General features: G+C 44.5%; 2 protein-coding genes across 5 annotated transcripts; one reads left to right on the plus strand and one right to left on the minus strand.

The window, feature by feature from the left end:
- The first annotated feature begins 1,874 nt into the window (after nucleotides 1-1,874).
- Nucleotides 1,875-8,869, plus strand: MTIF3 (mitochondrial translational initiation factor 3). 3 transcript variants are annotated; one of them, XM_074815939.1, is made up of 5 exons: nucleotides 1,898-1,964; nucleotides 1,995-2,029; nucleotides 5,455-5,918; nucleotides 7,151-7,296; nucleotides 8,593-8,869. In XM_074815939.1, exons 3-5 carry the CDS (start codon nucleotides 5,456-5,458, stop codon nucleotides 8,800-8,802), a joined length of 819 nt encoding a protein of 272 aa, XP_074672040.1. In that variant the 5' UTR covers nucleotides 1,898-1,964; nucleotides 1,995-2,029; nucleotide 5,455; the 3' UTR covers nucleotides 8,803-8,869. The 3 variants fall into 3 exon arrangements, with proteins under 3 accessions (XP_074672039.1, XP_074672040.1, XP_074672042.1); XM_074815938.1 differs by having other exon boundaries at nucleotides 1,875-2,029; XM_074815941.1 differs by lacking the exons at nucleotides 1,898-1,964; nucleotides 1,995-2,029 and adding an exon at nucleotides 2,733-2,846.
- Nucleotides 8,787-14,017, minus strand: GTF3A (general transcription factor IIIA). Of its 2 annotated transcripts, XM_074815936.1 has the most exons (9): nucleotides 13,814-14,017; nucleotides 13,342-13,442; nucleotides 12,720-12,816; nucleotides 12,439-12,527; nucleotides 11,425-11,498; nucleotides 10,131-10,214; nucleotides 9,487-9,716; nucleotides 9,318-9,377; nucleotides 8,787-9,062 (listed from the first exon to the last, which is right to left on the minus strand). In XM_074815936.1, the coding sequence occupies exons 1-9, from the start codon at nucleotides 14,000-14,002 to the stop codon at nucleotides 8,835-8,837; spliced, it is 1,152 nt and encodes a 383-aa protein (XP_074672037.1). In that variant the 5' UTR covers nucleotides 14,003-14,017; the 3' UTR covers nucleotides 8,787-8,834. The 2 variants fall into 2 exon arrangements, with proteins under 2 accessions (XP_074672037.1, XP_074672038.1); XM_074815937.1 differs by lacking the exon at nucleotides 9,318-9,377.
- Nucleotides 14,018-23,240: the final 9,223 nt, after the last annotated feature.

A 23,240-nucleotide genomic window follows, 5' to 3' on the forward strand; every position in this document is an offset into this window, starting at 1 on the left:
GTAAAAACCATTTTTGTCTTGCCTTTTCTTATTGTGGAATATTTCACTCTCTGCAACTGGATACCGTAGAATTTCAATAATTTATATTTTAAGAGCATCAAACTGAGATCCAGTTTTCTTAGGCACTCTACTGATATAAGTGATGGCAATCCCTGTTCCCAAAGAGCTTACAACTGTAAAGGCATAAAGACTGAGAGAAATCAAGAAATGAACAAAAGAGCAGGATGAAAAAAACAGGCACTATTTGCATAGAATAGGTGAAGCTATAGTTGTCAGCCAGGCTGTTAACACAACTCACCATCTACTTGGCTAATTCTGTTAATGGCATTTTCCCATATTCATTACTTCAGGCAAGGAGTTTTAATGAGAATAAGGTGATATGGATGAATTTCAGATTGTGAACTGATTTAGTAAAGTTTCCTGGGTTTGCACACAATTACCATATGATGTCTTCTGTGACGATGAAGAGCACAAAGCAACGATGGACATTTTTGCATGTGTGTACCAAAATGTCCGTACAGCATGTGAAATTAAACCATTCTAAACAACCCATAGTTAAGAACAGAAAGCTTTCACACCAAAAAGATGAAGCTCAGATTTTCATTGCATTTCTTCTTTCTGAAAGAGGGGTCACTTAGCTGTGGCCCAAAGCAAATAACCTAAAAAGTCCTGATTTTTTCAAGCAGGAAGGACAGTAGACAAGAGCTGCCTCCCAGCTGCTTCCTATGGCTTCATTTCCCACCACGTTCTGAACACAAGCACACTTTCAGCCAAAGCGCTGTTCTCGGCTCCAGCCTGGCTGGCCAAACAGCATCCCACAACAGACACAAACACCTCAGCTCCTGAAAAAACGTTCTCTGCAGGCACGCTGCCCCACCAGAACAGGGGAACAGCATTCTCACGCTGTTTAGTGCTTTAGTGTATTACTTACAGCTGGGGAGCAAGGGTTTGTATGTGAATTTCGGCTTTCCTTTGTTTTCTGTCTCTAGATTGGAAGAAGGAGCGTGCAGACGGGAGGCAGAGCAGCCTACCAAAGAAGGTAACAAACCCAAATATCCAACAAGCTCTCAGACCGACTCCCGCGATGCCACAAACGCACACGCTACTGACCCCTGCAGACACATCTCTGCCACGCACCGCCCGCACCCTGCGCCCGCACGGCGAGCTGCACAGCCCCACGCACACCCGCCGCTGGCTCCTACCGATCCCGGCACGGGCACAAGCCCCCGCCGCTGCACCGCCGGTCCCCCATCGGGCAGGCGCACAGTCCTACGGGTGGGGACAGAGGGAGCGCCGAATGGTGGTACACGGCCAGGTGCTAGGATGAGTCCGGCGCACAGCCTCGAGCCACAACCCGCACAGCCTCCCCGCCCGCACGCACAAACCACCGCCTGGCAGCGGCCCTTGCGCCCACACGCAACTGACTCCCCCAGTGCAGCCACGACACACAGAGAATCAAGAAAAAGACCCAACTCCGTGGTGGCACACCCAGGAAAACAACACAAGCACGCAACTGCACGCGCAGAACCAAGCAAGACACAACCACGCACATACAGAGTCGTGGAAATACGTGACCACAGACCCGGAGACAAGCGCGTGCATCCAGGGAGACCAAAGCTCTCTGTACACGCGAAGTGCCCCATACTGAAACACGCCTGTGCCTGCCCAAGCCGTGCGCAACACGCGGGTGTGCGCGGAACGGGCGTGCGGGCGGCCGCGCACAGGGCCGGCCGAGCGCGTACGCACGCACACGCAGCGCACCCGCGTCGCAATTACATGGGCGACCAGGTGAGCGCGCGCGCGCGCGCACAGACAGGCACGGGCACGCGCACGCTTGTGCGCGCGCGCCGCCGCGCGGGGCGGGGGGAGGAAGAGGAAGAGGAAGGGAAGAGGCGGGCAAGTCTCCACCGCACCGGCGGCCCAGGCTGGGTCTCTCGGCTGCTGCGGCGGCGGGCCTGGGCCAGCGGCTCGGCTCGGCTCGGCTCGGCTCGGCTCGGCTCGGCTCGGCTCGACCCGACCCGGCCGGCAGGTAAGAGCCGCGCGGTGCGGGCCGGGGCGGCGGCGGGAGTCCTGGCGGGCTCCAGGCAGTGGGGCCGCCGCCGGGCCCGCTTGCACCGACACACCGCCCGGCCCAGGTCGCAGGGTCGCACACACGGTGGCCTCCCCGCCACGCGCACCCGGGAAAACGGAGGCAGCAGGGCCCAGCCACGCAGGGTTCCGCAGCCACGCACAAAGTTAAAGTAGCTCCTCGACAGCGTGTGTTTACAGGAGACACACAGCAGCAACTCCGGCAAGGTGCAGAACACCCCCCGTCACAACTGTCGGCACCGAGGCCCTCTCACGCGTGGCAAAACCCGTCCTGCGAGTGCTGGTGTTACTGTAAATTCGGTCTCAAAAGAACGCTCTAAGACTTAGTTTGAGGTTTTAGCAGGCAGGCGTTCTTTATTGCAGCGCTGGATGCACGGGGGATCGTTCCACCTGACGTGCATGCTGAAAGACAAGGGCACGCTTATTATATACAATAAAAGACATGGATATTCATGTAATTTCCGAGAAGTACATACCTATTTCCAGAGAATCTAATGCATACGTTGATACATTGTGCAAGCGAACTAAAATCTGGGGAAGGGTCTCTGAGGGGCTTACGCAGGTGTCTGCTGGTTCATCTGCCCTGTCCAGGATGTGCCCATCACAGCTGCAAAAATTATGTCCTTGGGTGCATTCCTGTCTGAGGCCCCGTACAGCAATCAGCACCAACTGCTTGCAGGCATCACAGGGACAGCCACGCCTGCCCGCTCCTTCAGACTCCCAGCACAGTCAGCTGTCCTTGCTCATGTGCAGCCTGGGTAAGTGATGGAAATGCACAGAGCAAAATACGCTTCCATGCTGTACTGTGTGAAGAAAAATCCTTCCATAAAGAATGATCATTTTCTTTCTCAGTTAAGGCAGGATTTATTAGATTTAAATAGCAACAGAGAATGAAGAAGAATAAGGCAAAGCCATGGATTTATCAGAGCAAGGCTAACATTTCTTTAAAATAAACTATTATACCATTGCTGTGCTACTATTACTTAGTTTTAGAAGTCAGTAACTGACAAAGGCAAGCCAGGCTCTTCTGAATGCAAGATAAATTTAATGATAGTATTTTATAACGCACCAAAGTGACACACAGATTATGGTCTGTACGTCTGCAGTGCACAATCTGCAGCTGGTTTATGAAACCTCTTTAAAAATAAGGACTTCTCAGTTTTTGTGTGGCTATACTGGTGATGCACAAAGATACTTGTGTGTTGTCAGTGGGTGTTTAGTTGTAGGGCCGTCACCACGGCCAAGAAAAAGCTGCGTTTCCCAGGGCCCGTGATTCTGGTCAGGACTCAGCAGAGGCAGAGCCGGGGGCAGGAAGGGACAGTAGCTCTACCAGTGCTGCTTTTAGACTCTGCTGTGAATATCCTTGTATTTCTCTTCTGTGCCCTGCAGCTAGCTGAGTTCAGGGTCCTGCTGTAGCACACAGCCGAGTCAGACTGCCCTGTTTATGAACTGATCGGTACCATCTTCAAGCAGTTTATATTGGCTCTGTCCGTACTGTGAAAATTTGAAGTCTGACCCAGACTCCAAACTGTCCCCATTTTCAGATTTAGTTTATTCACAGGCAGGTCATTTTACTTGTTCCTAGGCCAACACTACTTAGAATTATAAATAGTTCTTTATCCTTGCTGATTGTTTGCACCTTCTCCATGTATATGTATGCACATGGATATGCTTACACAATGTCATACATAAATATATGTATGCATGTATATATTTATAAAGTGGAGTCGCATTCCTTCCTAGGCAAAAGAAGTCACGCTGTTGCCACCTCTTCTGGCATGACTCATTTTTGGTTTCCTGTATCATCCTTGGCTTTCCCTGTACTTTTAAACATGGAATACCAAAACTGCAGATAATACTCCACAGTTTGCTCTTTTTTTTCTGAAGCTTTTGCAGCTGTTAAAAAATGGCTGATTTCTGAAGTTTTGAACAAAATGCAAATAATGGTCAGGTGCACCAAAATTGCCAGGGGGATTCCATGAACCAGGGAAGAAAAGGGAAAAAAATATAAGGGAAGAAATGTCTCACAGATCAGTTTCACTAATCTTCAGATTTCAAGCACTGGTGTATTTTGAGGCCTGTTTTGAAAGTTTATAGCTTCACAAGTACTGTGCCAGGATAGATGCCTGTAACTATTTAATTTGCAAGTAGCGATCTTGGGCATACGACTCAGTTGCTTATTTTCCAGTCCGTATATTGCAGGCAAGTCTTATCTGTGTTTCTGTTACTCTCTTTTTCCCCTGCAAGCCTTTTTCATCATTCAAGAAGAAAAATATCATTATCAGTGTTTTTATTAGATGGTTCTAGTGAAATGGTACTTAGATGCATGCTTTCTGTATGTAAGAAATCTAAATAGTTTTGATAACTGGAAAAAATCAGCTCACAATAAACAGAAATGTGACACCCTAAATTTAATGCTTGTGAAAAACTGGGAATGTCAACCAATACTTTAAATGTCTGATAAAATAGGTTTAAAATTGAGGCACTGTTTTTACTTTGAAGCATGGCTGAATCAGTAGAACTTGAGCTTAAAAGACAGTGAAGACACTTTTTTTTAAGGTTACTGAAATAATATTAGTGCTTAATCAATATAAGATCGAGTAACTAGCTGGATTACTTCCACAAAATGACATTTGGAAGACTGAGAAAACATACAGAATGGTATGGTAACAGTTACTTCATTATGTTTTAATGCCAAGGTGAAGATTTTGCATGGCAGTCTTACCCTGTATGGCCAAGGCTTTGAAATTCCAAAACCTTACAAAACATGGAAGAGTCACACTGTAGATGTTGGGATGGCTGCTGACAGACATTGCACAAATCACAACTTTCTTCACTATGGGATTAGGGTGGTTCTGAATTAATGTGGATTAAATGAAACACTTTCCAAAGAAAAGTATCAGAACCAGGAAGAAACTCCTTGTGTTCGATACTTTATGAAAAAAACTGGACTGAAAATATTAAGTGTGACATGCCATTTTATGACAGCAAATTCTTCCTCTTAACAAATGGCTCATCTCTATATACACAAAAAAGCTGTGTAAAAGTAGATACTCTTGTGAAGAGAAATGAATTAGAATTATTGGGTTCTTTAACGGAGTTCAGGCTCAGATTTTAAAATACAGAAGAGAACATCAAGCCTTCATAAATTTTGTTCCTTTGTCAGATTTTCTCTCTGGGTTAAAGCTGTCTGATACTGTAAAATTACTGTTGATTGCTCATTCTGTATAGTAACACCATGCATCTTTTTGAAAGAGTAGTTTTAAGGACTAGGATTTACTGAAGTGGAGTCAAGTCTTTCTAATATAACTAGAAGAATCTGACTGATGGGGGTAACTTGTTTTTTCTTCTTCCCTGCATCCTCAGGATGACTGTCTTTTGTGTGATGAAACTTGTATGTCAAGCAACCAGAAATAAGAATAGATACGCAAAAAGATTCTTCAGTACTCTTCTGACACAAACAGCATGGAAGAGGGCCTTTTCTCCATTCTGGAGGGTGGTACCTGATCCTGGAAAGTCAACTGTGTTGGGACTTACTCAGCCATTTTGTACAGCTGAAACATCTCACAAGGAACCAAAAAGGAAAGCAGCATTTGGAAGTGTTGGGCGAAGAATTCCCTATCGGATTTTGCATGTAATCAACGAGGATGGAGAGAGCTTAGGAAACATGCACCGAGCAGAGGCACTCAAACTTATGGATCAACATAACCTGAAACTAGTTCTCCTTCGTGAAAATGCAGAACCTCCTGTATACAGACTAATGACCGGGCAGCAGATTCATGAAGAACAGCTTAAACGGGCAGAGAAGAAAAAAGCAAATCCAAAACCAGGTATGTACGCTGTTGACACTACAACACTGAGCACTTTGAAAAATGCTGCATTAGAAGTGGTTTCAGGAGATGAAATCCTCTTACTTGCATTTGTGTAAATCCAAAACAATGCCAGTGCAGTCCACGCTATTAAGGATTTGCAGTGGTGAAAATAAAATTTTGGATTAGTCTAGTCTTCCACAGAGAAGCCTTCTTTTGCTTTCTCGGGATTTACTATTTTGGCATCTGATGGATTTCTTTTAAAATCTGTTTTTGTTTAAGTGAATGTAACTAGACTGGTTCCATGAGACTCACTGAATTTCTGTTTTTTACTAAGGCTAAAGTGACAGGCAGCTTTTACAAACTGAGCACCAGATACACCAATATAATTACATAATTTTTTCACCAGTAGTCATGAAACATTCTCTTCTTAGCTTGCTGCTAGGAAGACAAAGTCTGGAGCCTTTCTTACACAGAGTAAGGGAACAGTTTTTTCAGTATTGAACACTTTTCAGCATTTTTTTGTTAAGTCGGCCTGCTCCAACAGTTTAACAAACAGAGTTTAGCAAAGAGCTGACCTTGTATCCTTTTTTCTTATCCTCAGGCTAATGAGGGTATCTGTGTTTTGGGTAGAGTTCTGATTTTAGAGGAGAGTACTATTGTGGTAGTTTTTCTGTTCAAGAAACTACATAAAGATTATTCAAGTGGTAACTACTTTAGAGACTCTTTAAGGAGGAAGAGACCACAGATTGTTCAAATGTATTACAAGGCGTCATACTTCTAGCTGAATATTGCATTTCACCATTCAAGAAAATGGTTGAGATGAAGAGCTAACTTCAAAGCTTTTACATTCAGCTGTACTATGTGCGGAATGCAGGAATTCGCACACTAAGTCTTTAGTTCCAGATCCAGTGCTTACCTGTGTATCTTTGTTAGACCTACATTGTGGGTGGAATGAACAAAACTGTAATTAAAATAAAAATACTTTAAGCCTTCTGATCCTGAAGAGACTTCCCTGTATGCCTCAAACATGCACTCAGTCTCCCATTATGGCAGTGAGTCCGAGATACCAAGTAGCGACTTTCTGAGAGTGGTGCTTGCTGAGACAATGAGATTGGGATGCTCTGTGTATGAGAAAGCAGCATGGGGGAAGGGAGTTAAGCAGACAAAGCACCATAAGCTGTTGAAAGAGAGCAACTAATACAGGTTCATCAGATGTTAAACCAACACAGTTCTACTTCTGTTTTAAACAGGAATGGTTCAGAAGGAGTTATCCTTTTCTTCAGCTATTGCCAAGAATGACTTAGAGACCAAGACTAAACAAATAACACAGTGGATTGAAAAGAAATACCATGTTAAAGTTACCATCCGGCAAGCAAAAGATAGCAATACGGACATGGTAAGTGGACTCCTGAAAATTGGACTGATTTCATTAAATAGCTGTACTCGTGTTAACTTCCCCTATTCAGTTCTGCCATGTTTTTTAAATAACGCTCAGATGAGAGGCTAAAATAAGTAAAGGTCTAGGTCCCATGAAAGTAATAGTTGCCTCACCTTAAGCTGCATCTGTTCAAACACTGCAGTTCTAGAGAAGTAGTCCCATAGAGACAATTCAATACCGTGCTTTCTTAAGAATGCAGTTATAATACTGGCTTTCACAGCAGAGTCTAAGCAGTTCCTATTCCTTTGCAGCACTACCTTATTAACTGGGCTGGTGAAATTTTCCTTTCTATGATGCCTTAAGCCAGCTCACTCACTGAAAAGTTTAACAGTAAGGTTTAAAAAAAATCTGCTGTATTTAAGATAGATTATTTCAATAATGTAACTGTTCTCCTGAAGATGCATTTGTGCAACTGTGGCTATGTCCACTGCTGTGTGAAAAACTACTGGAATGCTGTTCCAAGACTGGCAAAGTAAACATCTATAAAGATGTTAGGGAGCTGGTGGCAACTTCCTCACTAGTGTAATTGCAGGGCCTTGGGACTTGTCTTCATTGTCAGTTGCAGAAATGGCTTTTTTATAAAGATTCCATGTAAGATTTTTTTTTTTTTTCCTTTTAATTGGTGTAGTGAATTAGGTTTCCTTGATGATTCTCTCTACTAAATTTCTGGAGAAAAAAATGTGGTATCACTTCATCCAAAAGGAAGAAAAGTTTTTCTGAGAAATTGAATTCCCAGGGAAAGGGCAGCAAGAGGAAGAACTGGATATGGGAGGGAACAGAACATTTCACGATACAGTCAATTTGGGTTATCCTTAAATTTAAAACCTTAATTATAAGCTTAAGAGTTCAGCTTGTTATATGCACTGTATCACTCAGCTCAATACTACCACGTTCTACTAACCCTAGAACAATACTGCCGCTTAAGAGGAAAGCCCCATAATATGCCTGAATCTAGTGGAAGAGGAGGGTGGGGAGGAGTCACGTACAGTCGACTTTCACGGACACCTTTAAACAGCAAAACAGGGTAAATCAGGAATTGGCTTAATCCCTCTGGTAACTTTCCTAAACCTGCTCATAAGTAAAGAACAAATGGTTAGGAAAGGACAAGCTGAACTGCACAAACCAGGACTAGAAACTAGCTGGTTTCAGCTAATAGCTAAACAGCAAGCAGGAGATTGTGTCATTACAGAACAGCCTGAAATATTTTTCTCTCTGTGTTTGTACATCTAGTCCTATTTTTCTCCTCCATTTTAGTTCACGCTTTTTGATCAGATTTTGGAGATTGTGTCCGAGAAAGCCACTTATGTTTCCAAGCCAAAAGTTACTAGAGAAGGAGTGAGTACCTGTATTTTGAGACACATGTCTGACAAAGAGTTGAAAGCATACCAGAAGATGGAAAAACAGAAAACCGGTACAGTAAAAGATGAAAATGAAGACCTGAAGTCAAATGAGTTGCATCCATGACTTTATGAAGAGGTGTAAACAATATTAAATTATTATTTAAAAAAAATAAAGCTATTGTTGAGCTTTGTATTGGTCATTCCATGAAGAATGTTGTCTCCGTTAACATCCACTAGAGAGTCAGAATTTGGTATTCCATTTTCCATGGGCTTATCCATTGCCTTGCTTTCTGTCACAACCACATCCTTTCCTGGCTGTGTTTTAGGAGGAATGTAGCCACTCAGACGAGAGGCTAAGCTCCTCTTAGGACGAGAACGCTTTGCCTGGCAGAAATAAATCCAGAATTAGCAACTTAACATATCTACGGAGCAAAGACTACTAATGTGGTGGGGAAAGAAGAAATCAATGAATAGGCCAGCACTTCATTATTTAAAGGAGCTTCAAAAATGAAGAATCTCCCAAATTAAGTAGATAGCTGGCCTGTTTTCTTGCTTGAAGTCACATTCTAAAACACGTAAAGTTTACCCTCTGAAGTGACACAATATGATTTAGAGGACTTTTTCAAGAGTGTAACTTACCTTCAAGTTCAGCTTCCTCTTTTCAGGATCATGTACAACTGTGTGCCTTGCTAGGCTCTGCTACAGTTACAAAGAGCAGCGGGGAAAAAATTTTTTAAAAAGAGTCAGGGAGTTCGGTTTATCGTTTCAGTTTATGTGATTCAGATGAGGACAGTGTAAAAGTACATACCTTCATTGCAAACACTTTTCCACAGCCTGGATAATCACAAGAGAATAGTTTCTTCTCCTCATGAAAAGAGAGGATATGGCTTTGAAGGTTAAATACAGTTGTGTAAGTTCTCCCACATCCTTCTCTTGGGCATCGGCAGACTTCCCTCTCCACAGCATGTGTTTTTTGATGCTGCTTGAGGTAATCTTTCCGTTTAAAAGTTTTGTAACACTCACTGCAAACTATTGGCTCTGAGGGGGATAGAGACAGGCACAGGCAGAGTATAAATTAACAGCTTCTTACAGAAGCTCAGAATCAAATCCTAGCAGTCCTCTACAACAATGCTAAAATCCACATGACATGCAAGGAACTTGGAGAGTGGAAGAGAATAATGCAGTATGAATTATCCAGATCTGAAACTGTACATTATATAATATCTCTCATTAACTGCATCACAAACCAAAGTCAGTACACTGAGTAGCATTTTCACCAGTTAAGGTTAGCTAGAATGACAACCATTTTAAAGATAAGTGTTAGTAAACAAGTTTGTCTAGACATAATGACAACTTGAAATGTGTTCAGCAAGGACTCCTCTTTAAATTAGCAGTTTGTTTCCTATTTGTATCAAAAGTTAAGTTCTGTTTATTAAAGCCTTTGGAGTTTACCTGGATGACTTTCTTTCTTATGTTTCTGAAGCTCTGTCCAAGTTTTTCCAGTATACGAGCAGTTTTCTTTCTTGCATGCATAGCCTGTTGGACAGGACAGATGTTTACAATCACAAAGGTTGTGGCAAACAGTCAAGTTTTACAAGGGGGAGCTCCACTTCTAGTGTTCGAAAATTAAAAGGCCAGTATTCCTCCTCTCTTCCCATACTGCATGGTGATGGGACAAGAGGCCACGAACACAAATTAGAACATGAGAAAATCCTGGCAGATTGAAGAAAGAAACCTTGTATCACTGATACAAGTTGTCCAGAGAGGCTGTGGAATCCTGACCCCTGGAAACATTCAAAACTTGACCAGACACAGTCCTCAGCAACCTGGTCTAACTGACCCTGCCTTGAGCAGGGAGTTGGACCACACAACCTACAGAGGTCTGTTCCAACCTATGGATTTTATGGAACTCTCTTTCTCATTGCTTCAGTAAAGCTACTTCCTCACCAGCCATACACTTTCACTCAAATAGGTGAAAAGAACTGCAATACTTTATAGTATTTCTATATAAGTATTTGTATTACATATTAAAAAAATAAGATCTTGACTATACAGTAATATTCCAGAGTCGAAAGACACTACCATTCTGTCAAGCAGACAGGATGGTTTTTAAGCCAACCACAGAAAGTCAACGCTATTTACATCCCAGGACTGGGAAGGTCAAACAACTTTAAGTCCCTGTCTTAAGAAAGAAACACAGTATGAATAACAGATTTTTTTTTTTTTTTAATCTAGCACTGGAAAGCAGGTTAGCTGTCAATAATACTGAAAGAATGGAGTGTAGCAGGATTAGCTCAAACATACATGACCACCTCCTAACAATTCGACTTAAATACCTTTCACATGGGTACATTAATATGCAAGCCTACCTAGTTTTGCCAAGGCTCCATAAGAAATTTGTGGCAGAACTGGCAACTGATCCTAACCTCTGGAGGTTTAGGATAGTGCCTTAACCCTTAGCCCATCTCCACAAGATGGATTATTGACAAGGAAGCACATTAGGAGAAGAAATGACTGAAGGAATCTTGAGCTCTCTTCGGCCGGCCACAAGTACACTGTAATGGAATGCTGCAATCTTTGCAACTATCCCATTTGACTGTTCACAAGGAGTGTTCTTTTTGTCTGTCTGGATCACTAGGCCCAGAATACTTTCATGTCTGTCATACACCCCTGCATACTCTCTGTACTGGAAGAAGTTTTTCCTTTGCTAAAACATAATTGAAGCAAGAAGAAAAAACTGTATTACCTTCATGTATCTTCTCGTGCCGTTTTAGTCGACTTGGAGTAGAAAAGTACTTTCCACATCCTTCATTACTACATCTAGGTATAAAATATATTGGTTTAATTTATTTCACTGCATCCGCATATTTTTTGTTAAATCAAGAACAATTAAAGTGGACAAAATAATCCCAAGTTTCCCCTTGCCTAGAGATCTGTTCTGTCCATCCCTCCCCACCTTGTAAAAGTAAATTCCATAATATGTTTCTAATAGAGGACTCTTGATCCCCTCGAGAGTTATAACTATAGTATGATTTCCACATATATAGCAAGTTAAGTTTTAGCTAAAGAATCAAGCCTCATAACATCCCTACACAGTAGGCTCTTCAAACATAAGAGAGAGATAGAAAGTGGAGGGTTTAAGTGGCTTGTACCAATCTAGCAGTCAGAGCACTGACAGTATTTTTGTGCCTGTCACCCAGCCATACTAGTGCACTTAAGTGAAGTGGAACACTCCTGTTAAGTGCAGTCCACCTGTAAAAAATACAAGACTAAACTTTGCTTTCATCAGATCTGTACTGATGTGTCATGTTGGAGTTGCAATGGAGTTCAAATGCACAGCTTCTCGGATTGGTGTCCAAGCCTCTCACCTTTTTCAAGCTACTACTCACCTCAGTGTTAGCCAAGGCCCTGCTTTTTCAGGAAAACAGAGGTAGCTGCATTTTTTGTTACCATGCAACCTCTTATGCTTTTATTTCAGACTGTGTGAACTAAACACTGGGAAGGGGTTGTTTATTTTTCCTGTGAACCTGTAATAAACCCTAAGAAAATGTCTGGAATGCTGAAGTTACAGAGCACCAAGACTGTTGCTCAAAACAGACTACTGTGAGCAAAGGACTAGCACAAGAAATATATTTGCAGCCATCGCTACAAATTCATTCCTGTTTTTAAATGCCACATCAATTAAAAGGTTGAGAAAAGGCACGTGTTTTCATCTACAGTGTTTAAATGAAATTGTTCATTATTAAAATTATCCACCTACTTGAAGGGAGGTTCATTGGTGTGGTGACACTGATGAACTTTAAGTTGTTGATGTTTCCTGAAAGACTCGTTACAGCCTTCAAAGTTGCACTATTTAAGAAATTAAGTTATCATTAGAGGCCAAATAATGACAACACAGTCCACACGTGTTTGCTGAAATCCCAATCACAGTATTTGAACTCATACAAGTACCACATAATAACAAGTCGAAGTATTTCACTAGATACACAAAAAGGAGTTTGTTTACCCTCCACTTTACAGTATCAAAGATAATTTACTCACCACATATTGCTTTTGCCGACATTGATGCTTGCGCTCAATGTGCTTCTTTAAGTTTGATTTTGTTCCAAATTTCTTATTGCATCCATCAGCTGTGCACCTACAAATGAACTGCATTTTCTTATTATCACTCTCAGTGATTTGTTTCCTAGACAGATACACGAATCATTGGACAAGAGGAATACATGAAGAATAACTGAAACTCACAACCCAAATATAAAAATTTGCTTTAAGGACATGAAAAGCCAGAGGCTAAGTTACAATCAAAAGCCAAAAGAAAACATATCTGAGTAAGTTTTTAATAAAGCACGTAGGAATTCCTAGCTCCTAGTCCATGACATTAAGGGCTTAGTAATAGGATATAACTGCCCTTCCCTTTTAATTCTGTGTTCTAGAGAGAGATCTGCTCATTCTTTTAAGAATCTACTATGGATCACTGCCAGATGGGTTTTAGGCTAAGGAGATTCCCCACGTCTCACCCTGTCTGCACGCTTGTTATGGCAGTACTTGGGACACCAAAGCTAGGCAGACATGCTCCGTGTGACCCACACGCCAGTTTTAAATCCCTTTCAGTTCCATAAGGACAAGCGTAATCCATTTTAAGAAGTAAAAAACTTGGCCTTACTCGAACGGCTTTTCCCCCGTGTGCGTAAGAAGGTGTCGAGCGCGGTGGAAATCTCTCGTGAAACGTTTACCGCAGCCTTCGTAATCGCAAACATACGGCCTCTGGAAAAGAGAGGGTTGTTCAGCGACGGAAAGCCACACCTCAGGGGGCTCGGCAGTTTCCGGGAGGCTGCGTTCAGCAGGATGCGGTTACTTCACACACAACCCACGCAGCCCCCCACGGCGTTGTGGCTGCCCACGAGGGGAAACAGGCTGCCCGATCCCGCCGAGGAGGACAACGCGGGCAGGGGCCCGGGGCAGCCCCGGCCCTGAGGCGCGCAGGCCACCGCCCGCCTGCCGGGCCCCTTCACCTCAGTCACACCCACCCCCCCCACACTTCTCCTGCTGACGGGGGGACCCAAGCGGGAAGCCCTCGGGGGTGGCCGCTCCCTCGGGCCGCCAGCGCCGGCCCAGCGCCGCCCGGCCCGGCTCACCTCGCCCGTGTGCCGGCAGAGGTGCGCGTCCAGCCTCCAGGCCTTGGCGAAGGTGGCGTCGCAGTCGGCGAAGGAGCAGATGAACGGGCGCGCCGGGAGCGCGCTCCCGCCACTGCCGCCCCCGCGCGAGGACGCGCGCACAGCCCCCCCACCCTCCGGCGCGCTCCCCGCCGCCCCCTCCCCGGCCATGCGGGAGGGCACGTGACCGGGCCCCGGAGGGGAATGTCCCCTCCCGCCTCCCGTCCCCGCGCCCACCGCAGGGGGCGGGGCGTGGTGGCGCGCCTGGGCTGGCGCATGCGCGTCCTGGCAGGAAGCGCGGTGATGGCGCCGGCCTGTCGCGCCCAGCAGCTGGCTGCCCCGGCAGGGCCGCCCTGGCGTGGGACAGCGGTCGCGATCGTGCCCCGCCCGCAATCCGCTGAGGGGCTGTGAGGGGTGCCCGGGGCCACGTCCCCCTCACCTGAGAGCGTGGTGCCGAAAGCAGCCCCGATCCGGGGTGCCTTCTCCGTTACCTCACGCACCAGAGACAAACCCCACTTGCTGCCTGGTGTGGAGCCATCTCACACACCGGTGGACATCCGATTATGAAAACATCAAAACCAGCTAATCCTGGGTCCTTCCACAGAGCAGCCCTTCCAGGGTTTTAGGGACGTATGTGCTCTGCTGCCTCCCCAGGAAGGCCCGCGTGGCTTCTGCAGCTGCCGGGTCATGTCCTGGGGCAGCGTCTTGCCAAGCATTTTTGGTTTTGAGTCCCTGCCTTGCCAGGGAAGAGGATGGGTCTGCATGATGCTGGTTAGCTCTGGTCCGGACCAGGGGAATTTCAGGGACCTAGACATCCATCTCTGCTATGCACTCCCTACCACCTGCCCAGAAATTCAGACGTCAGCAGCCCAGGCTGAGGTGTCTCTGCTGTCCAGGATCCTATGGCAGAGGTGGCCTGTCACCCTGTCTGTGGTCATGCTGTGTCCCCAAGTTGCCTGAGGTCTCAGCTGGGGGAAGAGGACATGAGACTGCACTTTGCTGAGGGTCTCTGAAACCGTGCGCAGCACCTCCCTGGTACCTGACTTGCTATGCTGAGATATCCCACCATCTGTCTTGCTTTGCACTATTTGAGTTGTCACCTGAGCTTTATTCTAGGAGACATTCCCCATCTGCTGCAATTCCCCCCACAGAGTGAGTCTGAGGGACAGGGGAAGAAAGCTGGAACAGGACTGTGACAAGGGAATCATCCCGGGGAGAAAAACTCCCATTCCTTCTCTGTTTGTGTCCTGAGAGCTGGGAAAGCCTGTGCAGGTGGGGGTCCTTGGAGCAGACTGGGGAAATGGGGGAGGAAAGATGGGAGGAATAAGGAGCAGGAATCAAGTGTATGGGGAATGGATGGGAGAAGGGACACATGAAGTGAAACAGCAGGAGTGCTGAAGGATGGGGTGCCTAACGGCTGTGCTCAGCACACTGCAGGGAGGGAAGCTGCTGGGTGGAACAAGAGGAGTTCATGCTGGTCCACAGGCAGATGTCTGTGGGTTTGGAGGATGTCTGTCTTGCTCATCTGTAGGAGGATTAAGGGGAGGTCTGAATCAATCAGTCAAACCCTCACAAAGCAATGGCAAGAAATCACTTTATTTTCAGAAGTGAAGTCAGTCTGAAAAAAATCTCAGATTTTAACAAATACCAACCAAAACACTTAGAAGAAAAAGTGTCTATTTTTTTTTTTGTCTCAGAATTGCAATAGAAAACCTGAAATTTAAAAAAAGAAGCTATAAATCTACCTTTTTGAGACTTTGCTTGTGAAAACATGATGTTGCCTCAGGCCTCTAACACAGATGAGGAAATAGCATGCAAGGGAGAAAACTTTGGAAAACATCACTACTGGCTACACAGAGAACAAATACTCATCACGTAGAGTTTTGCTCTGTGCAATGCCAGTTAAGAGATTTCAGCAGAGTCCTCTGAGAATTTTAATCCAATTTTGGAAATATATAAATAGAGGATGACTCAAGGCCTGAGTGATTCTCAGCATGCTATGCTGTTGATGTTTTCTGAGGTGACTGCAGAGGGAGGATTTTGAAGAGTCCTCTAGTAGAACTGGAAAGAGCAGTGGGTTTCCTTTCAGATTTGATCTTATCATTTTCAACTGTGGGAGGTGGAAGGTAAACCTTCTAAGAGGTAAACATATGCAGTGAAATTAAGTCTGAAGATGTAAATTTCCAACACAAGGTCCACACTTCCACTGATAAATTTTAATAATCTGTAAGCTGAAAAGGAGTGAAAAAACAGAAAACTGAGGTAGTTCATTCCCTCAAGAAAAAAAACAACATACAACTCTCTCACACACACATAAAAAACCCACAGGGTAGTAAATCCCTCAGACTCTGATTAAAACTATTAAGGCAGCAGGATCTACCCAGAATTAAGTATCAATCCAGGAAAGACTGCACATAGTGCCGTGAATTTCTCTCTGAAGAACAGCTGAGTGAATGGGCCGCATATCTTTGTCTACCAAAGGCTGTTTCATTTTCCCGTCTCATCATTCTGCTTTAGGCAAAGTTGTATTTTCTTCATCTCCAAGAAAAGTAGTTTCTCTTTATGCAGCACAATTGAAGTTCAAAGATCTTATGTTTATGAACATTACACAGAAATTATTTCCATGTCTACTAAAATGCAGATAAATAGTTTGAATGTGCTTACACAGTAGCTGTGGAATTGCAGAAATTATTCCCCTGCATAAGAAAGTTTGCAAACTGAAAGATTGCTTTCTCATATAGACTTGTTGCAAGCTAAATATTGGCTGTTTGAGGCACCACATCTAAGGTCTCTTGACCTGGTCCAGTGGAGGTGTGATGCAGAGTGACTGTGACTTAAGAATGATGCTAACTACTATTTATGTGTTTTTAGCTGGTCCCTACAAGTTTTGTGACCATGACTGCAACTGCGGTGCCAACAATCCTGCAACAAGTCCAGACACATGTCTAAAAAAAAAAAAAAAAGACTTTCAGCCTTCCAGAGTAAGTGGAGAAATGGTATTGAGTAGCTCAACAAAGTTGGCAATAGTTGTCAGGAAACTTCCTGCAGTTTGTGGAGAAGTTCCATGGTGAACTGTCACATCAGGTGGGATGGAAGTGGAATAAAGCAAAGAAGTAATTGTAACATTTCTTATAAAGTAGAAATGTGAAAATATCGCTGTGGCAGATGTGCTGGAAACCTATGGTAGTGTGATCTATAATCACATGATTGTGAAAGCAATAGTGTAGTTTTCCAACTACGGGTAAGACAGTTCGTCTTTCTAGGAAGAGAGCTTTGTGTATGCCAGCAATATATTAGATCCTTTCTCACAGAGAAAGCAAAGATTTAGCTGAAAAGGGCTTTTTACCCCTCTGAGCAATAGGTACTTCAAAGCACAAAAACAACAAAGGTTTTTTGGTAGTTGTTGATTTTTACACGGTTGAAAAGGGAATAGACCATTGTCTGTTTGATTATTTCCAAGGTCATAAGGAAGCTGCAGTAGCAGTATTTGAAAAAATCAAAATAATGTACTGCTGTCAAATGGTTTGACTTTGACAGCATATCAATATTTGCAGTGGATGATGCTTAACATTAACTCAAGACATCAGTCTGCCTAGAAGTTCATGGGAAATCAGAACAAGTATTCATCCTAGGTGTGTTCGAGGCCCATGTACAGCATGATGCAGGAAAAGGCATTGCAGATAATTCATTATTTGGCTGTGAAAGAAGTTATCAATCATATTTCCTCATCAGCTGCAAGGTTTCAGGATGGCAGATGATACTCCATGTAGCAATATTGAATATATAGGAATGTTGAGGCTTGTCCCCACGGGATGATTATTTCCGTAGATTTCAGTTGAAAGGGTGTCAAAATACTGTCCAGGTGCTAGCACTCCTGGAAGACGTTTAGTGCGAATGCCTTCTTGGAACTGTTGTGTCCTTCAAGGCTGACAAAGGGGGAGATGACAAAGAGACATTTCCAACAAAGGAATTCTCCTTACATCTTTCAGCCTGCTGACAACATCTGAACACAAGAGCAATCTGATTTTGCATCTACTCAACTTTATGAAAATGCATTAGTTGAAAGGTAGCTTACAGGAAATGTAATCATTCTTGAAGGTTTCAGATGTGACGAAAGGCAGCATATGGATAATTAGGAGGAATACTGTATAGTAAGTGGTCAGTAAAGATAATGCTTCAGGAGTCTGGCATTAGGAAATTATCTACATCACAACTTAAATTCTAGTTCTTGACATTTCTTAAAAAATGTGGAATTAACTCCTTATATCTATCCAAAATACAGCAGTGACAATAACGCTTCTTTGGGTAAACAGGTATGGGAAGATAGAAGAAACTTATTAAATGTTATGTTAACCTGAACTCTAAACTGAACTTATTTTCAATTGTACAAATAAAAAAATATATTATTTGATTAAAATGCATTGAAAGGCATCCAGATTGCTTAGTACCTTTTAAAATAGTAACTTTTAAATTGTTCTGAGTTAATACATTTGTATGCTGCAGAAATGTACCAGTAAGGGGGAAAAAAAGAAAGCTACATGATGGGAAATGTGTATTTCCCTAACACAACTCTTAAAATGACATATTGCATTTGTTTGCCAAGTAGTCATCCCTTATTCCCACCGAGAATGCGATCTCTCTCACGCTGTCCATCATGTCAGAGGCAAAGTTGTGACTTGGTAGCAGACTTGAAGTCCTAGAACATAGAACAGCTCAGGTTGGAGGGGACCTCGAAAGATCATCTGGTCCAACCTTTTGTGGAAAAGGGAGCCTAGATGAGATTATCTACCACCTTGTCCAGTTGCGTCTTGACAAAAGTTGATGCAGAGGAGAGGATAGAAAAGGCTGTTCTGCTTAAGCATTTTCATCCCGTGGGATTACTATAAGAAGAAATGAAAGAAGACCAAAATGTGAAAAGCAATTAAGAGAAATTGCTGGCAGCTTTCCTTGTTAGGACAAATATGGATGAGAAGAGCAGGGAGTGGGAGAAGGGCCCTGGTGGTTGGTTGTATCAAGGAGGATCACCCCAGCCACACTGGAAGAGCTTCCTGCGTCTGCTGTATTACTGCTCTAATCTTCCCCACCATTTTTTCCAGCTCCAGCCTACATGCAAGGTTATATGGACCCCAACGCCCTAGTCCTCCTCACAACCACAACAGCTTTATTCTCTCCTTCATCAGAGCATGGGCTCTTCCGCTTTCCCTAAATTACAAGCTTGTCCCACGGCTAAGGGAGAGCAGATAAAGCACGTGTGAATTATGTAAACTGGATGCCAGAGGTGAACTGCGGTTAGGATAATGATTCCTTGATCTCTCTGTTTATAGAATTATGGCTGGCTTGTAATGGTGCCAGTGTCCTCAGGAGCCCTTCCTAGGGATTTCTGGGAACGTCAAAAACATGTTAGGAAGAGGATGGAGTTAATCAGTTGGGCTTTCCTGCCGCTATATTCAGCCTAGCAAGCCGCCTCTGACAGATGTTTCTGCTTTTAGGCCACAAGGAACTTTACTGACTGGCTTTCCCTGTGTTCAAGAAACATGTAAAGCTATCAAAGACTTGTTTTCCATAAGAGCATTTTCTTGTCAGGTGATGTTTTTCTATCTCAGTCATAATGGATTTTAATGAATCTCTCAATAGACTGATCCCCCAAGAGAAGAAATAGAGGAAATGTGCGTCACCTGATTTTCTCTCCTGTCTGCAGGAGACATGGGCTGTAAGCAATGGTGAAGTTGCACAGCAGAACTGTTCAGAGCAGCGCCCAGAGCCCTCTGCTCCCCATCAACCCTCCCGTTGGCTATCCTGATGTGCCTATTTTGAATAAAATCTCCTGCATGTCATATGAACCAAATTAGAGCCAAGTCCCAGGAGTTCCTTTCACAGTTTGAGGCCATCAGTTAATATCACTGCCTGGGTCTTGTACCTCTACCTATCTCCCATAGCTTGCATGAGAAGAAGGGAGAAACATGACTGTGTGAGCTGGCTCCTCACAAGCTCTCTCCAGGTGGGATAGGGGAAAGCAGGGCTTAGGCACAGCCCCTCAGTGGGCTGTGGGGTGATGGAGGAGCCCTCTTCTGGAAAACACCTTCTCCCCACCCCATTCCTGCCCCTGCCTCGCTGCGTTCACCCTGAAGGATTTACCTACTCAAGCATTCAGCTTACCCAGCCATTAGACAGGATCAGACAAGACCAGGTTAAAACAAAATGGCTCCAGTTCTCCATTTCACCATTGTAGTCCCTAGAAGTGAGCAAAGTACCCCTCAGTCCCCTGGCACAACTCCGGGAAGGAGCTGCCTGCCCAAAGGACATTGGTGCGGTTATCGGTCCTCCCTGGCTCACGGCACAGCCAATTTTCAGAAGGGCCATAACACCCAGCATTATGTCTGCCCTGCAAATGGTGCCTTTTCTAATCAGTCACAACTATTTGTGCTCGCAGCAGTGGCCTCTCAAGGCATTGCATTACATGGGTCAATAAGGACAGCAGTTATCTATCTGATCAAAATTGCAGGTGCAAAATTATGCCTGCAGCTAACTGTGGCCATAAAAACAAGGCATCCTCTGAAGACGGGTTGCAACAGAAGCTGTCACACAGTAGCTGTACGAGTCCTTCCTCTCTTGGCCAAGCCCCGCGGGTCGCTTCTTCAGCACGTAGTCTGTTCACCTGGAAGAAGCAGAAATGCAATTTTACCCATCCTCTCCTGGCAGCTGTGACTAGAAGGGATAGTTATTTTAGTGGACTATAACATTATTATAATAATTGCTGCTTCATCAAACAGAATTATTAGTCTGTCAGTAATGCGTTAGACAGCGACACTCGTCTCAAATGCCTGTTAATTATCTAAATAAGCAAATTTGCTTCCTTTCCCACTGTGGTCACTAGTGTCTTGTATCATTCGTGCAGCCAAAGCTGTGATCTTGCAAATATCCCTGCAAGTTGTTTTTGCAAGGGTTGTCTCCTCAAAATGCAGAGGCTGCTGATGTGAGGAAGAGATGCCAGACTAGTTCCCCAGGGCCTGATTCAAATCCTTTTGAAATCAGTAGAGAGATGCTCCCGGTCTTTCATGGCTTTGGATTATATCCTCAGATAGTAACTTTTTCCAGGCAGGAATTTTGCTTCAAACATCTCTTGAATATACTTGAGAGATCTGGCAGCTGATAAAATACTCAGCCTTAAGCCAATACAGCCAGTGGAGCCACTGAATATATTGTCTTTTTTTCAACATCAGTTTTTCTGCTGGGGAAAACAACAATCTGATATGCTTTCTTTTCCAGAGCCGGACCTGCAGTATCTTTTTAGTTACTCAGAGACATCCAAAACCTGAAAATGTGGCTTTCAGTGTAAGGATTTGAGGCTGCAGACATCCATAGTGCTTCAGTGCATGCCCTCTGTCCGCTGCACAGCCAGCGTTTGCCCTCCCGTCCACCTCCCCTGCACTCCCCCTGTGCCTGCTCATGTACCACCATCCCCTCCTTTAAACGCTAGTGCTCACAGAGCCACGGACTCTGCTCCAGCGGGCACGGCTGCCTGCCTGCTCCATCTCATGCAACCCAAAATCCCAGGAGAGTGTCCCCCTTGCCATCATGGGCCAAACAATGGGATGGCTTCCCTGCATGTCCCCTGTCCCCTGCTGTCCTTCTCGCCCCAGACCTTCCCTCAGGCTGCTGTGCACATGCTGTGACAGTGAGTTCCCAGGCCCTGAAGAGCATCTTCAGAAGGTAAATTTGTGCCTTGAAGCTGCAGCCCCCAAGAAGATGCAGCACAGAAGTGGGTCCCACGGGGCGAGCGTGGAACAGGATGGCAGCTTCTGGCATGGGTGCACCGTCCATTGGGCAGGGGCCAGGTGATCCCAGGGGTGGCTGGTTGTGCACAAGGAGCCTGGAAAGCATCATCCCACCCATTTGAATCATCTCAGGGGTGTGCTGGGAGCCAGCCCCTCTTTGCCTCCCACCTAATGAAGGACAAAGAAAAGGAAGTTCCTGGCTCTCCACCAGCCTGCATCTGAGTTAAATGCCTGGCAGCCACCCAAATTCCTCCCTTTTTGGTTCAAGTCTGCACAGAGGCTGCTGGAGGAGTCTGAGATGAGGAAAACCCAGAACTTTTCTCCAAGGGGACCATTTCATAGAAATCTCAAACCATGAAGTTTCTCACAACAGTGTTCATTTTACTCAGAAAAGTTAGCAAGCACACCATGAAAACCATCATCAAAACCCAGGTGAATTTTTCCATCTCCTGGAGATTTACCTTCCTGGCTGTGACTGGTGACCCTACAAGCACACAGCTGTAGGGTTGCAGCTCATTTGGGGCCCTAAAAAGAAAACCATGTGCTTTTAGTGAAAGCAGATAGAGCCATCTAGTGACAAGAGAAATGCATTCTTCATTTCATGCTGTGAAAGACCTTCACAAGCCCCCAGAAGCCTGTGTTGGCCACCAGGACAGGTAGGGCCTGCAAGTCACGGGCAGCCCCTCTCCCAGGGATGCGCATGGCTGAGCCTCACAATGTTCACACCGCCAGAGCTTTGCATGGTCCCCAGCAAAGCTTTTCGGAGCAGGGATGGCAGCGCCAAGCAAAAAGGCTCTGGGGTCATTGAAAATGTTTGGATTTGGGAAGAGCTCGTGGTGCCTCACAGGCAGCGCAGGGGGTCAGGTGCAGGCAGAGCTCTCATGTTTGTCAGGAGACGGTTTCGCCAAGCTCTTTTTTGAGCTGCTTTAGGCAAATGAGGAAAAATTTAGGACAGGGGATATGCTTCTTAGAAAAGAAAAAAAAATCAAAATAATTTTTTTCAAAATATGCATGAATTTTATTTTAAAAAAATAATTAAAGGATTCCAGAAATTGTGTCCTTTATAAGTAAGAAAATATTTGTGTATGGCATTCCCTCTGATCAAAACAAAACTCTTCTATAATTTTATATCACTAACTTATTGAAAAAAATTCATTTCTTGGCAAAGGAAGCATTATTTTTTCTTCTTCCTTCTCCTTCTCTCTTTGTCTAGCACATTCCTCCTCTGAAGAATTCACACAACTCAGCTCGTTATCAGTCTAGCTAATTACATTACTGCACTTCCCAGCAAATTAAGATCCAAAGCCTGCCATTTTACAGTAAACTCCTCAAAGAAATGGATAATGAGGTTACTTAGCAGGTTTTGTTCCTCGGGTAATTTCCATACATTTCTTAGTTTATAAAGTGGAAGATAAGGTAGCTGCCATAACTTTTATGTTAGCCTTCCCAAGCATCATCCAGGTCTCCTAGCACTTCTGGGAAGGAGGGGATTCTCCTGCTGGAGGCCCAGAGGTGAGACCATTTGCCCCAGGGTAGAGAGAGACCAAAGCCAGGTCTGGCCCTATCTGTGCTTCCAGCAAAGCCGAGACACAGACCATTTGGGTACCTTAGGCTGTAGCCACACTGCTCAGGGA

Source organism: Strix aluco, chromosome 2, assembly GCF_031877795.1.
Source record: "Strix aluco isolate bStrAlu1 chromosome 2, bStrAlu1.hap1, whole genome shotgun sequence".
Lineage (NCBI taxonomy): Eukaryota > Metazoa > Chordata > Aves > Strigiformes > Strigidae > Strix > Strix aluco.

Coding starts and splice junctions, on each gene's coding strand:
- MTIF3 (XM_074815938.1), top strand. CDS start 5,456: ATGACTGTCTTTTGTGTGATGAAACTTGTATGTCAAGCAACCAGAAAT. Junction 5,919..7,150: donor AAAAGCAAATCCAAAACCAG/GTATGTACGCTG, acceptor TGTTTTAAACAG/GAATGGTTCAGAAGGAGTTA. Junction 7,297..8,592: donor AAGATAGCAATACGGACATG/GTAAGTGGACTC, acceptor CCTCCATTTTAG/TTCACGCTTTTTGATCAGAT.
- GTF3A (XM_074815936.1), bottom strand. CDS start 14,002: ATGGCCGGGGAGGGGGCGGCGGGGAGCGCGCCGGAGGGTGGGGGGGCT. Junction 10,215..11,424: donor GCACGAGAAGATACATGAAG/GTAATACAGTTT, acceptor CCTGTCCAACAG/GCTATGCATGCAAGAAAGAA. Junction 9,717..10,130: donor TAAGAAAGAAAGTCATCCAG/GTAAACTCCAAA, acceptor TATCCCCCTCAG/AGCCAATAGTTTGCAGTGAG.